Source organism: Mugil cephalus, chromosome 21 (assembly GCF_022458985.1).
Source record: "Mugil cephalus isolate CIBA_MC_2020 chromosome 21, CIBA_Mcephalus_1.1, whole genome shotgun sequence".
Classification (NCBI taxonomy): domain Eukaryota; kingdom Metazoa; phylum Chordata; class Actinopteri; order Mugiliformes; family Mugilidae; genus Mugil; species Mugil cephalus.
This window is the reverse complement of record NC_061790.1, coordinates 2,388,451-2,403,906: the sequence shown is the minus strand read 5'-3', so window position 1 is coordinate 2,403,906 and position 15,456 is coordinate 2,388,451. Positions and strand designations below refer to the sequence as shown.

Sequence of the window (15,456 nt, the reverse complement as noted above, 5' to 3'; positions counted from 1 at the left end):
CACCACGAGCATCAGTTTGTGAGACTCTGCTCATGATTAAATTGTTCCATGTTCCATGGGAAATTCTGGTAAAAAGGAAAAAGATAATTGCTCGTGTCTCCTTGGAGCATTAGGCTCAAATTGCAGCTATAAGCTCTACTCACAGGTCAAGAACTGGCCCTGGATTCCATCTTCTGAGGGAGGTGGTTGTTTCAGTGGTTGTGGGGTGCAGCCTTGTCATAAATATTTATCTTGTGATAAATATTGCACCATCTAAAACTACCAGTAGGCACATTAGGCAGCGCAGATGTGCATCCATGTCAACACATCTCACCACTGTGGCAGTTGGGTTGTTATGGTTACTACTGCCCAAAAATAGATTTAAAATGTTGATCAAGCCTGATCAATCATATAGATCAGAGATTTCAACCAAAGTGTTTACATGGACGCTAGATAAAATGATATGATCAGAAGTGTTTACATCAAAATATTGATCACTCGCCGTTTTATTGACAAAGTGGTTCTGCTCACAGAATTAGAAGTTTTTCATGGAAATGACTGACACCCACACCAATACAATGTATAGTATTTACATACCTGTTCAAAATGAAAACAAATAAACATAACGCTAATATAATAAACCTATACACAACCAGGGCAGACCACAGAATAAAGATGTCCCAGTACAAACTACATGTGCAGCATATACAGACAGTCCAAGACAATATGGTACAAGGAGACACAACAATAATAAAACTAAATAATAATAAATAAAATAAAATGAAAAGTCTTAATTTTCATTACTTGGACAACTTTTTGGGATGGAAATGGTAGGGAAAAAATACAAAATAATTTCCATATTGAGAAAGAAAATCTAAATACTGTATATGAACTACTACTACGTACTACTTTTGATCAACAATGGTCAGGTTTACATGTTCTCCCTGTGTCTGTGTGGGTTTTCTCCGAGTACTCAGGTTTCTTCCACCTAACTGGTGTTGGTAGGTGTGAGTGAGAGTGAGTTTGTCTCTGTGTTAGCCCTGCGTTAGACTGGTGACCTGTCCAGGGTGTACCCTGCTGCTCGCCAATGACGGCTAGAAGGTGAGATGAGATGGTCAAAGAGTGTACACATTTCTAGCATGTAGAAGCAGAAGGCCTGCTTTAAATTAAAAAAGTAGAATGTGCACAGAACACCAAGTTTGAAATACCCGTAATGTATTCATTTTCATGGTAAACACATGTGTAACGTGTCCAGGGTGACCAATCACTGATTTTATTCAGTCAGCAGGGTGTATCTTATTTGTCTACAGCTCACAAATTGCCACAGAGGAGTTGCATTCAAATTCAAATCCAGGGTAGAGAGGTTCAGTGAAGGTGGAGTGGAAGGTGTGGAGAGGTTGCAGTTTTTCATTAGAGACTCTGTAGAAGGAGATGGTTCCAGCAGAGTAGTTCACATACACTGCTACTCTGTTAGATACAGAGGAGAGAGAGGGTGAAATCTCCATTGCTGTTTTATTGTGACAGACAGAATAATAATTATCAGAGCATTGCAGACTCCAGGACCAACTGTTGTTCCCAAACCAACTGTCTTCAGTGTTTTCTTTCCTTTTGCTTGTTTCATAAGTCACTGCTATGAGCACATTTCCTTTCCACTCAACCTCCCAGTAACAGCGATCAGTCACTGCATCTGTACACAGAACCTGACAGTGGTCAAATGTCTCCGGAGTAAGATGATGTGTCTGTGTCTGTCTCTGTGCCTTTGTGTTGTCGTCAGACAGCAGGAGGTCCCTGCGTGCTGTGTTTTGGTCCATTGTGAGTTTACAAGCATCTGATTGATAAAAAACACACAAATGTATTTATTTACTTAGATCAGATCAGTGTTAGTGTCCTGGGTTTAAATTTAAAATGAAAAATGTCAGTGTGATTAATTTTTCTGGTGAATCAAACACACACTTACACTTTCTGGGACATGGGTTCATTCTCTGCTCTCCACCGTGGTCCACCCTGAAAAGAAAGAAGCAGCCAAACCACAATCTTATCTCCTGTGGAAACATTATATCTATTTACCAGTGGCAGGCTGTGCATTCTCAACCTAGGCCTTCAATCCTTTCCAACTGTCCCACAAGGACATTGGTAGTTCATGAAAGTAAGGGAGGAGCAAACACAAAACTGCTGGATAGTTTGTGATATACGCTCCAAATCAGAAAATATTTGGATGATAGGAATTCAAGATACACTAAGTCTAAAGTCTAGAATTGAACGTTTGACCTGATGGTGGCACTAGAGGAAAGGTCAACTCACTGGTAGGTGTCATTATTAAGGTCGGTAGGTAGGTAGGTAGGTAGGTAGGTAGGTAGGTAGGTAGGTAGGTAGGTAGGTAGGTAGGTAGGTAGGTAGGTTAGTTTATTCATCCCTGAAGGGAAATTAGGTTGTCATCGCAGTCTGGTATTTGAATACAATAAAATACAATAGAATAAAATACTGAGGTATAAAAATAAAAGCAAAGGTAAAAACACAGAATAGGACAAGGACATTTCAAAAAAAAATCACAAGATACATAGGTACGGGGTTATTTATGTATTCAACAGATTGACCCCAAGGGTAAAGTGTGTTAGTAATATTTGAGGATAATAGGAGGGTTAATATTTATTGCATCTTAAAATATGTGTTTATTGTTGTTGGTCCAACAAAGAAATGGTGTGTTCTTGTTGTGTGTTCATACCTGAGTGTGACCAGTCCACAGTCTGGATTCTCTTTTATATCAGAAAGCAGCTTCACTCCTGAGTCTCCTAGATGATTGTAGCTCAGGTCCAGTTCTCTCAGATGGGAGGGGTTAGAGGTCAGAGCCAAGGCCAGAAAAGAAGAGCCCTCCTTAGTGACCTGACAACCTGACAAACTACACAGACACATAATTAGACCCATTCTATTAGTGTTAGTCCCTTTAAATAAAGGCAAAAACTAGCTAATGTGTGCGACTAATGGAAAAAGTTTTATGGTTCTGGTGTAACCAGTGGATATCCAGATAATGAATATTTTGGCCAGTGGATGTTCTAACAGTCTGAACAGGAGCTGAGACACTGTCAGTAATAGGACTGTTTCACATTTAGTCATTATTAACGGTTTTTTTATTAACGGTATTAACGGTCCTTGCCAACACACCTGCATTCAATCAGTCCAACTCAAACGTTAGCATTCTTACCATATGTTAGCATACCACCGTTACCACTGCTTGGTACAACCTCACAGAGATGATTCCCCAGTGGAACTCAGAGCTATGTTTAATAGTGAAAGTAGGAGCATTTCCACATGTACAGTGTGACAAGAACTTAAGGGGTTGGGACTGAATAACTGCATAGCCTTACGAAAACCACTAATCAGTGAGGACAACTGGGAAAGATGACTTTTCTAGGGAGCAGAAAGATTGGACTCTGGAGACGTGGAAGAAGGTCTGATGAGTCCAGATTGACCCTGTTCCAGAGTGCTGGGGTATCAGGGTAAGAGAGGCAGATGAGGTGATGCCCCCATCATTCCTACTGCCTTCTGTACAAGCCTGTGGGGCAGTGCTACAATGTGGGGTCCAGGTTCAGGTTCGGTAACATTCTGCCCAAAGAATGAGGTCAGCTGACTCCATGAATATACTGAATGACCAGGTTATTCCATCCATGGAGATGATCAGATGATTTTCACCACAGAGTCCAGACCTGAACCCCATTGAGAATCTTTAGGATGTGCTGGAGAGGGCTTTGTACAGTGGTCAGATGCTCCCATCACCAATACAAGATCTTGGTGATAAATTAATGCAAGACTGGATGGAAATAAATCTTGTGACATTGCAGAAGCTTATTTAAACAATAACACTGAGACTGCTGCTGTATTCAAACAGCAGACATTCACCAGTATTTACAGATATACAGATAAACTACTGACTCCTGACCTGAGAGTTTCCAGTTGACACCGTGGACTCTTCAGTCCATCAGAAAGAAGCTTCACTCCTGAATCCTTCAGGTCATTATCACTCAGGTCCAACTCTCTCAGACAAGAGGACTGGGAGCTGAGAACTGAGGCCAGAGCTTCACAGCTTCTCTCTGACAGGTTACAATCACTCAACCTGAAAAAAAGAAAGGATCATAATGATATTGTCTGTCAGTAATTGATCCCTGTTTATCACTCAATACATTTCATCACTAATTATGTTTTTACACATAGTTCTATAGAAAAGAAATCCGATAAAGTCTTAGTTAGTTGCTGTTACAACTGCCACACCACCTTCAACCTCTTGTCTCATTTTAATACTGCAACTACAATGCATGTTGCATAATTACTTATGGACCCGGACCGTTACACTGTGAGAGCTGCATGCCTGTTCTCCTCCCTCTCATATGTCATCGCCTTGACAACATTACAAATTTAAGTGTGGCGAACCACAGATGCAGAGCAACATGCTGATCCCGCTGTCTTGCTAATATGCTGCCATGATTGATAAAAAAGTGTGCCATATTGCCACACAAGCTGTAATAAACACAGCCGTTAATGCGCAGTTCACATCAAGATTCCCCTGTGCAATTTCCCAAACATGACATAGAGATAATTAGGGCCACGGGGCAACGCACCAAGGCACTATTGTTATACTGCATGTTTCGTCTTATGTTTCATCTTCCTCCCTTTTCTTGTCCCTTAACTTGTCCTACAGCTCGAACAGCTCCTCTCGGCCACAGTTTACACACTAGTCACATGGTTTTCTTCCACAGTTGTGAACAATCTTGTTCTGTCTCTCACAATGTGCTCGGCAAAGCAGTGAGACTACAGACTACAGACTTTAAACTGTGAGACTCGAAGTGCCGTCACGTCCCTCTCTGCTCACCATTGACTCCAATGCAAAGATTTTCTGAGAGAAGCAGAAACTCACACGAGTGTAAATATTTTACTCTAGAAAGACGAAAAACACATCAAAGTCTTCAGAAAGGTCTTACGACGCACACAGTCTGCTCGTTTTTCTGATAGGAGCTACTGTTTTGTCACAGGAAGCCCAAATGTGAGAGCAGCGCAGAGGGAGAAAATCGCCCTTTTCTCTCTTTCCCTGTCCAGTGCGCTTCCGTCGTCATTGACAGCCACCTCAAGTTGCCACGGCAACCCCTGAGCCGCAGCTCTGGGCCACAGCTGAGACCAGTTCATTAATCAGTTGTCTCTGCTGTTAATACAGCTGATCCCTGTGTCCCATACATTTATGTTACAACAACACACACCAACACACACACCTCCCCACCCACACAGGTAACTTTGTAATTACAGATACAAACACAGGCGCATGTATGCATGCCCTACTCACCCACACACACAGACACACACATGCATGCACTACTCTCTCAAACTGGTTGCTATGGCACACCAAAACACACATGCACGCGTAAGTGTGCCCTACTCTCTCACATACAGGCACACACTCAGGTAGGGCTGGGCAATTTTATCGATCCTCCGATATATATCAATTCATTAAGTCCCATTCAAATGCCCCATATTCCGCCTGACAAATACCAAAGAGGATGAGGCCAAGGAGCAGATGACCCACTACGAGGAGGCAGATCTGTTGGAAGTGAAAGACGATCCACTGGTCTGGTGGAAAGAGCACCGGTATGAGTATCCACTCTTGTCACACCTTGCTAAAAGGTACCTCTGCATCCTTGGCACTAGTGTCTCCTCGGAGAAGGTCTTCTCCACAGCTGGAGATATCATCACTGCTCAGAGAAGTGCACTTCTCCCAGAGCATGTCGATCAGATTCTATTACAAAAATCTGAAGAGAATGTAGATCATGCGGTCTGCAGTTATGTGGAGAGGAGATTTTTTGTTAAGTGTTCACTTGTAGGTCAGGGCCTACAGGCCATTAGCCACTCTGTTAAGACAGGTATGAGTTGGCTTAAGTGAAAGAATCTGTTCAGAACAGGCCACTTGTTGTTGCACTTTTTAACTCTCCATTGTTCATTCTCTTTATTTACTACAGTTTGCACTGTTTCAATAAATGAAAGTAATTGTCTCACCAGATCTTTGATTCATTTTGTCCTGCATTTCCAAGCTGTAGACTCTCTGTCCAGTCACAGCCATATATTGTGTAATTGATGCTTTCAGTTTTCAGTTCAATTAATTCAATCCAAGTCAATGGAACACTCACAAGATGTCACCAAAATAGCACTGTCCCTTTAAAATCTTTCAGAAAATGATTTAAGTCTATCGAATCCTATCAAATTATATCGTTGGCTGAATATCGTGTATCGTATTATAGATGAGATGTAGATGAGATTAGTCTATTGCTACAGCCCTAAACACAGGTGACTTGTGTGATTACGGCTCCTCAATATCACTGCTCAGTGAAAGATGATCATATGTCTGATTAGTTCTGGTCGTGGGTTTGATTCCAATGTTAACAGAGACGGTACCCCCGGCAGTAGCCCCCTGTGGCCCTTTCAAAATTTCCCACAGGGAATTTTGTAGTTCATCTATGCGCTTCCATTAACAATCGTGTAACAACACATTTGATTTGTTTGATTGAAATAAGGGACAAAAATGTCTGCCCTTCAGAGATCAGTCTCTTAGGGACCAAAACTTTGCTCTGTTTTTGAGATGCTTGCAGCCCAGGATCTTCTACAATGACATAATCTGACAGGTCATCCAGAGACAAAATCAGAATATGACAGGCAGGTACGTCAACGCAATCATGTAAATTAGTTTTATTGCTACAAAAAGATGAGCTGTTAAACAGCTGGATAGAGTAGGGTATAAAAGAAGTTCTGTAGCATTCACTATGGGAGCAGAGCTGAATCAGAAGTTCCTCTGTCCCTCTAGTGTTTGGTGTAGTGGATGGGATGGATTATCCATAATGGAGAGCAGATTATCCAATGTTCTCCTGTCCCTCAATGAGCCAAATGTCTCCGACGCCCTAGCAATCACATGTCCAGCCTCCTGGATCAATTTGTTGATCCTAATGATGTCTTTTTTGCTGGTACTATTCCCCCAGTAAACCACAGCAAAGTACAGGGCACTCACTACAACAGACTGGTAGAAAGGTTATAGTAACTGGTAATGATACTGAGCTTCCTCAGAAAGTAGAGCCTACTCAGGCCCTTCTTGTACACAGCATCATTGTTGTCCCTCCAGTCCAGCCTGTTGTTCATGTGGACTCCCAGGTACTTCCACCTCCAGAGTGAAAAGGAAAGGAGATAACACAGGGAGAACACGCAAACTCCACCCAGAAAGGCCCGAGCTGGACTCGAACCCAGACCTTCTCGCTGGGGCATCAGCGCTAACCACCTAGCCTAGCCACTGTGCCACCCCAATTGTAAACCTAATTCGAGTACACTTTAGCATGCCACAGTCAGCTTTAATCACATTAACATTATTTCCCCACAACAAGATTACAGTCACAGAAAATGCTGAGTGGCTACTAACTTTATAAAACAAAATAGCCACAGTGGCTGGTGAGTAAAAAGGTTCATGTCACGTCCTGGTTGTATTATTGAAGAACCAGTTGTTTGATTCAAAGTGCTATCTGTTTAAAGGTACACGTTATGTCCAGACTAATATATTGTAAAATGCAGACTTTTTCACTTACACAGCTCTTTTGGAGGCGTTGATGACTCGCAGCATCCTGAGAAGAGCATCTTCTGAAGCTGAAAATTTCTTCAAATCAAACTCATCCAGATCTTCTTCTGATGACAGTAGCGTAAAGACCAGAGCTGACCACTGAGCAGGAGAGAGCTTCTTTTCTGAGAGTCTTCCTGAACTCAGGAACTGTTGGATCTCCTCTGTTAGTGATTCATCCTTCAGTTCATTCAGACAGTGGAACAAATTAAGGCTTCTCTCTGTAGGAAGATCCTCACTGATCTTCTTCTTGATGTACTTCACTGTCTCTATGCTGGTTGTTTCTCTGTTTCCCCTCTCATTCACCAGGCCATGTAGAAGACTCTGACTGGTTTGGACTGAAAGACCCAGGAGAAAACGCAGGAACAGATCCAGGTGTCCATTTGGACTCTGTAAGGCCTCGTCCACAGCACGTCGGTGGAGATGATCTAGGTCAGGTTTACCTTGTAACATGTTGCATTTCAGAGATGATTTTTGGACTTCATCCAGACTGTCATCCGTATTAATGAATGTCATATGAACATGGAGAGCAGCTAGAAACTCCTGAACGCTCAGATGGACAAAGCAGAACATCTTGTCCTGGTACAGGCCTCTCTCCTCTTTAAAAATCTGTGTGAACACTCCTGAGTACACTGAGGCTGCTCTGGTATCGATGCCACACTCTGTCAGGTCTGATTCATAGAAGATCAGGTTTCCTTTCTGCAGCTGATCAAAAGCCAGTTTTCCCAGAGACTCAATCATCTCCTTGCTCTCTGGACTCCAGTGTGGATCTGTCTCAGCTCCTCCATCATACTTGACCTTCTTCACTTTGGCCTGAACCACCAGGAAGTGGATGTACATCTCAGTCAGGGTCTTGGGCAGCTCTCCTCCCTCTCTGGTTTTCAACACATCCTCCAGAACTGTAGCAGTGATCCAGCAGAAGACTGGGATGTGACACATGATGTGGAGGCTTCGTGATGTCTTGATGTGGGAGATGATCCTCCTGGTCTGCTTCTTCTTTTGGAACCTCTTTCTGAAGTACTCCTCCTTCTGGGGGTCAGTGAACCCTCTGACCTCTGTCACCATGTCAACACACTCAGGAGGGATCTGATTGGCTGCTGCAGGTCGTGTGGTTATCCAGAGGCAAGCAGAGGGAAGCAGTTTCCCCCTGATGAGGTTTGTCAGCAGCACATCCACTGAGGTGGACTCTTTAACATCAGTCAGGATCTCAGTGTTGTGGAAGTCCAGAGGAGGTCGACACTCATCCAGACCGTCAAAGATGAACACAACCTGGAACTCTTCAAACCTGCAGATTCCTGCTTCCTTGGTTTCAGTGAAGAAGTGATGAACAAGTTCCACCAAGCTGAACTTTCTCTCTTTCAACACATTCAGCTCTCTGAAAGTGAATGGAAATATGAAGTGGATGTCCTGGTTGGCTTTGTCTTCAGCCCAGTCCAGAGTGAACTTCTGTGTTAAGACTGTTTTCCCAATGCCAGCCACTCCCTTTGTCATCACTGTTCTGATTGGTTCATCTCTGTGAGTTGATGGTTTAAGGATGTTTTCACATTTGATTCTATTTTCCAGTTCATCTTTCTTCCTGGAAGCTGCTTCAATCTTTCTGACCTCATGTTCATCACTGACCTCTGATGATTCTCCCTCTGTGATGTAGAGTTCTGTGTAGATCTCATTCAGAAAGGAGGATTTTCCTTTCTTAGCAATCCCCTCAAACACATACTGGAACTTCTTCTTTAGATTTGATTTGAATTCACGTTGACACAGTCCAGAAGAAGTTCCTGAATAAACAAATGACAGATTATATATACTGTATGTACTCACACTATATTAAAAACAGTATATTGAGGTTATTTTTAAAGGACAAACATTTTCATTTTCATCTCTGATACAAATACAGCGGGTGAAATAACTATTGAACACATGAAATTTTTTCATCCCCACACACACCCCATGCACAGCCCCACACCATGATGTTTCCAGTTTGTTCAATACTCGTTTTACCTGCTTTAAGTACAGCCTATTTGGTAACACTTTCTATGAAGGTTGTATTTATAATGCCCTATGAATGCACAATAATATTTTATAAGGTGTCTATAAAGCATTATAATGGTCATTATTACCATCTATACATATTCACAATTCGTCATAACCAACGTCATGATGCATTATGACAACTGGTTATGAATGATTATAATTTTAATCTGAATAGTGCATTATAAATGTATCAATATCTGCCTAATCCCTTGTTCATTTTATGATGCATCAGAACTACTTTGCTTTGCTAAATGTGTATAGTGATGCATAATGAGTTTTGACTTCACCTATAGTGCTTTATATCTGTAGCTATAAGTATATGTAATAAAGTTATAATAATGTATACATCTCCCTACAGAACACTGTTATAAACAGCTATGCAATATCATAAATGCTATTTGTCAGCTCTAGGTAAAGTGACAAGAATATGACACTATTATTAACAGAAAAAAGTTACTATGAGTAATTAAAAGGTGCAATGAACACAAGTGATGTGATGGAGGCATAAAACCTGTGTGAAATCACATAACAGTAAATAGGCCAACAGCCCAACAGTAGCCACCAAGTGACCTAATTACTGAAATTTGTAAAACACCCAACTTCCCCCTAATCAAAATATACCTACTTAGCCTCATGTACATTGTATTTTCTTATATCAAGCATGAGTGACCCATGATTTCTAGCCAGTACTCCCACTCCCAAAGGTCTGCCATGCAGCCTCCTAGCATTATTACACACTGACAGACACACTACAAGACAGTAATAAAGACAGAAATACACACACACACACACACACACAGTAATTACACAATAAATAGGTCGCTTGGTGGCTACTGTTGGGCTGTTGGCCTATTTACTGTTACATGATTTCACACAGGTTTTATGCCTCCATCACATCATTTGCAAGACTGGCATGGATATGGTAAATTTCATAATGACCCAAGATAGATCTCAGTGGCATTGTGAGTTTTGTTCCAATGATAACCACCAGGACATAGTATAGGACCATACGGTGCCACTTTTGTGGCCTGTTTCACATGTTTCGTGTGTTTGTGTAATGTCAGAGTATTGATAATCATTCTGATTATGGGTGTTGGTTTAAATGAACATAAAGTGAACTAAATGCATTCCTTTTGTCTTTACTGTCCATTGATATTAATGATGATAGTAACATAGTCATTTATAATATTGTGCATATGGGGTAAAGATGCCAGACTCAGGACTTAGTTCATTGCACCTTTTAATTACTCATAGTAACTAATATCTGTTAATTATAGTATCATATTCTTGTCACTTTACTTAGCGCTGACAAATAGCATTTAAGATATTGCATAGATGTTTATAACTGTGTGCTGTAGGGAGATGTATACATTATTATAACTTTATTACATATACTTATAGCTACAGATATTAAGGACTATAGTAGAAGTCAAAACTCATGCATCACTATGCACATTTAGCAAAGCAAAAAAAAAGTAGTTATGATGCATCATAAAATCAACAAGAGACTAGGCAGATATTGACATATTTATAATGCAGTATTCAGATTAAAATTATAATCATTCATAACCAGTTGTCATAATGCATCATGACGTTGGTTATGACGAATTGTGAATATGTATAGTTGGTAATAATGAGCATTATAATGCTTTATATACACCTTATAAAATATTATGAGTGCATTCATAGGGCATTATAAATACAACCTTCATAGAAAGTGCTACCGTATATTTTTACTTAAATTAAAATATAAGAAGTTGTCTAAAATCTCTTACTGCTCAGCAGACAGTCAGCCAGCCCCTCTTGCTTTATTTTCCTCATGTAGTGCAGAGTGATGTTCAGTAAAGACTCTCTGATTTTGCTCTTCTGCTGCGTCCCTTCACCATCTACCTCCTCATCCTCCCTCTGACTCTTTAATGTTTCTGGATCCAGACTCAGAAGATGCTGGAATTTCTTCAACTCATCCATCACAAAACTGAAAATGTTCTCTTTAAGAATCTGAAACAATATGTAAACATAATTAACTATAAAATGTACACAGTTGCTCATAAAGTTGTTTTCAGACACAGTGCTCTTTTTATTCTTATTTTTATATATATATTATTTATTTATTTCATGAGAAGAAGTAAAACATATTTTATTCCAACTTCATGGGTAACATCATAGGTAAGTTACTGTAATATGTGTGTTTTAAAAGATATTTTCTTCAACTCCTTTGATGAAAGCTGAACTTGCACTTTAAGTCCAAATATAACCCTAAAAGTTCATGGCACAGACAATCTGTGGTAATTTATAAAACCATTATGCTAGTATTTCATTAGAGGCATGTCATTTAACAGCTGGGTTTCATACACACCATAAATATAGAGTCCAGGTGTGTTTGTTGCTCCTGGATAGACTGAGCCCTGGAATCCTCTGAACTCTTCTGAACCCTGCAAAGAAAACAAGAAGGTTATAGGAGCTGAATGTGTTTGGTTGAGTTTTGAGGTGTTAGTGTAATTCACTCAGTGTGTGTGTGGGGTTTCTGCGCTGTTACCTAGAGAGCTCAAGTGTATATAGGTGACATTGTTCACTCTGTCTGACAGGTTTTGACCAGAAGGGTAAACGGTTTTTGACCATTTTGGCGCAGAGGCGCTCATCATGCCGGTGTTTTGTTTGTTTGCTTGCTTTCTTTGTTTATGGACATTGCACAGCAATAAACCAACTGTGTAGCAACTCAAGGAACAGCATGGACATTCGTTCAATACGGTATGAGAGCATCAGCCAAGGCAGGGTGTGTCAACCAGGTTATTACAGACTCATATATCTCAGTAGCTCTAGTATCAGACTGAGCTCCTTTAATAAAGGTTGACATGATGACATCAGGACCCCAATGGGGATCACTAAAGTCTTATATTATCAAACCTGACCTTACCTTGTCTTGTCTAATGACACCAACAGTCCACTGTTACAGGGAAAACTGATTAAATCCAGGCAGGCTGATGATGCCTTGAAAAATGTCTGTTTTCCCCTTGACAAATTAAGGAAAATCCATAATTACTGTTTCCCCACTTTTTATGTGCAAATCCTAACAAGTGTTCTGAGTAGTAAGATATAACATTGCTTTTATTGTGACATTAATGTGACATCTTTCTATCTTCTATTTCTTTTTTTTTGTCTGCAGTTATCTACAGATGGTAAAATAAGTATTGAACGCATCACAATTTCTCACATATTAAACATATTTCTAAAGGTGCTATTGACATGAAATTTTCACCAGGTGTTGGTAACAAACCAAGTATTCCATACATAGAAAGAAACCAAACAGATAAGTTCAGAAACTAAGTTATGTGTAATAATGTAAAATAACAGAGGGAAAAATGATTGGAACAGAGCTCCGCAACATACGTTTTTATCCAGTTTTAAAACGTTTTAAACCGTCCCAAGCATTACGTCCCTGGCTAATGTTTGCTTTTAACGTCTGTCTCTTACTGGATGAAAGCTTTTTAGTCATCGGACATCTGGATCTTAAGTTTTTAAAGAAAGGCCGGGTGAGCCGCCACGTCAACACTGGACGCTGCTGACTCACCTGTAGTGATGGAACAAACGCCGAACAAATCATTCAGGAAGATTGCTGACCTTCTCCAGGACATTGAACGGATGTCGAATGAGCTGCAGATGACGGATTCAATGTTGATCGCCCTCAGAATCCGTTTTCCGGCGTTGACCAACTGGCTGGAGACCTCACGGGCCGGTGAGTTAGCACCTCAGAGTACCACCTCTGCACTCGGGCACACAGTGCTCTGGTAGCCGTCCTCCTCCGGTCGGCAGCCCGCCTGCTCCATTCCAAATCGATTGTGAGGCATGTCCGCATGCGGGGGGCGTTCCCCGGAGCCACAGTTAAGGACATAACGGGGAAAATACCTGACATCCTGAGCTCGCATCCGCAGGCAAAAAGGATTATCATCCACGCTGGTGCGAACGACATCGTCAGGCAACAGTCTGAACTTTTAAAGAAAGACTTCATCCACCTTTTTAACTCCGTCTCACGGTCCCAGGTGACTGTTTTTACCTGTGGCGGAGGGATAGGCAGCTTCAGCAGCTGCTCAGCCTCAACACCTGGCTCTCCTCTACCTGCAGCTCACATCAGGTGGGCTTCGTCAAAACTTTGACGTGTTCTGGGACAGAAGACATCTCTTTGGGTCAGACGGGCTCCATTTGAACAGAGCAGGTACCCGCATGCTGTCCGCCAACCTGGCATACGGCGTACAGCATGCCAATCACCCCAAACCTGCACCAGCTATCCTGTCCGCCACGGATTGATGTCCCCCAGGTCCATGCTCCTATGCATTCAGTTCCACCTCTGACCACCATACACACAATACCGGTCTTGGACCTCAAATCCCCACCAACATTTCACCCATTCCTGTAATCATTACACACCATCAACACATCAGACAGTGTCACACCCACTTTGTGAACTTTCACAATCTTAGATCACTCAGGGAACAATCCACCTCTCCAGTCAACAAGCCACCTGTCACTATCAACATGGCACTTTTTAATGTTCGCTCTCTTTTAAATAGAACTTTTTTAATGAATGATATGATTTTAGATAACAAGTTAGACTGTCTTCTTTTAACTGAGACATGGCTTGGCACTGACGCACCCACTGTTCTCACCAAGGCTTCCCCACCAAATTTGAATTTTTTATTTTCTACTAGAGAAGGCAGAAGAGGAGGCGGGACGGCATCGATCACAGATAAATCACTGACCTCAAATGGAGTGTCTTTTAACAGTAACACATCATTTGAACACCATGCCTTTATTTTTAGCAGCCCTCCAATTCTTTGCCTCACTGTATATAGACCACCCTACGCTCTAGTTCTTTTATCAGTGATTTTTCTGAACTTTTATCAATTATTCACACCACTTATGATAGGATTTTAATAACTGGTGAAAAAAACTATTAAAATCTAAAAAAAATACTAAAAATCAAAGTTCATAGAAGAGGCCCACGAAACCTTCAAGATTTAAAGACTGTTTGTGTGGAAGAATGGGCCAAAATCACACCTGAGCAATGCATGCGACTAGTTTCTCCAAACAGGAGGAGTCTTGAAGCTTCATTACCAACAAAGGCTTTTATACCAAGTATCAGTACTTCTCCCCTCTGTTATTTATTACACAAAACTTAATTTCTAAACTTATCTGTTTTGGTTTCTTTCTATGTATGGATTACTCGGGTTGTTACAAACACCTGGTGAAAATTTCACGTCAATGTCATTGTATGAGATTGATGCAGTTATATTCTTGCAGCTAAATATTGTATTATTTCAGTGCATGTGACCGTCACTGCCCCTCCCTGGGAGCCAGTTTGTTGGATTGACCTTGTGTGGCAGGGAGGGAAGTGCTACACCTCAGTGAATAGAGGAGGAGAACAAAGGACAGAAAAGATGTGGAAGGATGGACAGAGGAAGAGTCGCATGTGGTGATGGTAGGAGCCGGTGATGTGTAGGGTTCTGTGCTTCCCAAGTCACCTCACTCAGTTATGACTGGGTTCAGAGGGGTGCTGTGAAGATCTGGAGAGATGAGAGAGTCCAGGGGGGGAAGGGGTGTCCCAGTAAAGGAGAGAAGCTGCTATAGGGCACGTAGTGATAGAGTGAAAGAATAGTCCAGCCCTTATTCGACGGGACTCATCAATTCTTCTTGATGTGATCCAGCACGGGCTGGCAGGTGACAACACAAATGCATGTGGGCATTCCCTAAATATGAGTGAGACCATTACCAGGGCCCAGAGTCAGGTCAGAAGCCCCAGCCACCGAGAACCACCACCCCAGTCT

General features: G+C 41.5%; 1 protein-coding gene across 1 annotated transcript; it reads right to left on the bottom strand.

Moving 5' to 3' along the window:
* Positions 1-467: 467 nt before the first annotated feature.
* LOC124998667 (NLR family CARD domain-containing protein 3-like) lies at positions 468-13,904 on the bottom strand. Its single transcript, XM_047573119.1, has 8 exons — positions 13,256-13,904; positions 11,994-12,069; positions 11,413-11,635; positions 7,581-9,381; positions 3,914-4,087; positions 2,702-2,875; positions 1,937-1,983; positions 468-1,807 (listed from the first exon to the last, which is right to left on the bottom strand). The coding sequence occupies exons 1-8, from the start codon at positions 13,267-13,269 to the stop codon at positions 1,284-1,286; spliced, it is 3,033 nt and encodes a 1,010-aa protein (XP_047429075.1). The 5' UTR covers positions 13,270-13,904; the 3' UTR covers positions 468-1,283.
* Positions 13,905-15,456: the final 1,552 nt, after the last annotated feature.

Bases quoted from the DNA above. Each gene is read 5' to 3' on its own strand.
- LOC124998667 (XM_047573119.1), bottom strand. The intron at 9,382-11,412 runs GTAAGAGATTTT...TTGTTTATTCAG, and splicing joins GGCTGACTGTCTGCTGAGCA to GAACTTCTTCTGGACTGTGT. The intron at 4,088-7,580 runs GTAAGTGAAAAA...TCTTTTTTTCAG, and splicing joins AACGCCTCCAAAAGAGCTGT to GTTGAGTGATTGTAACCTGT.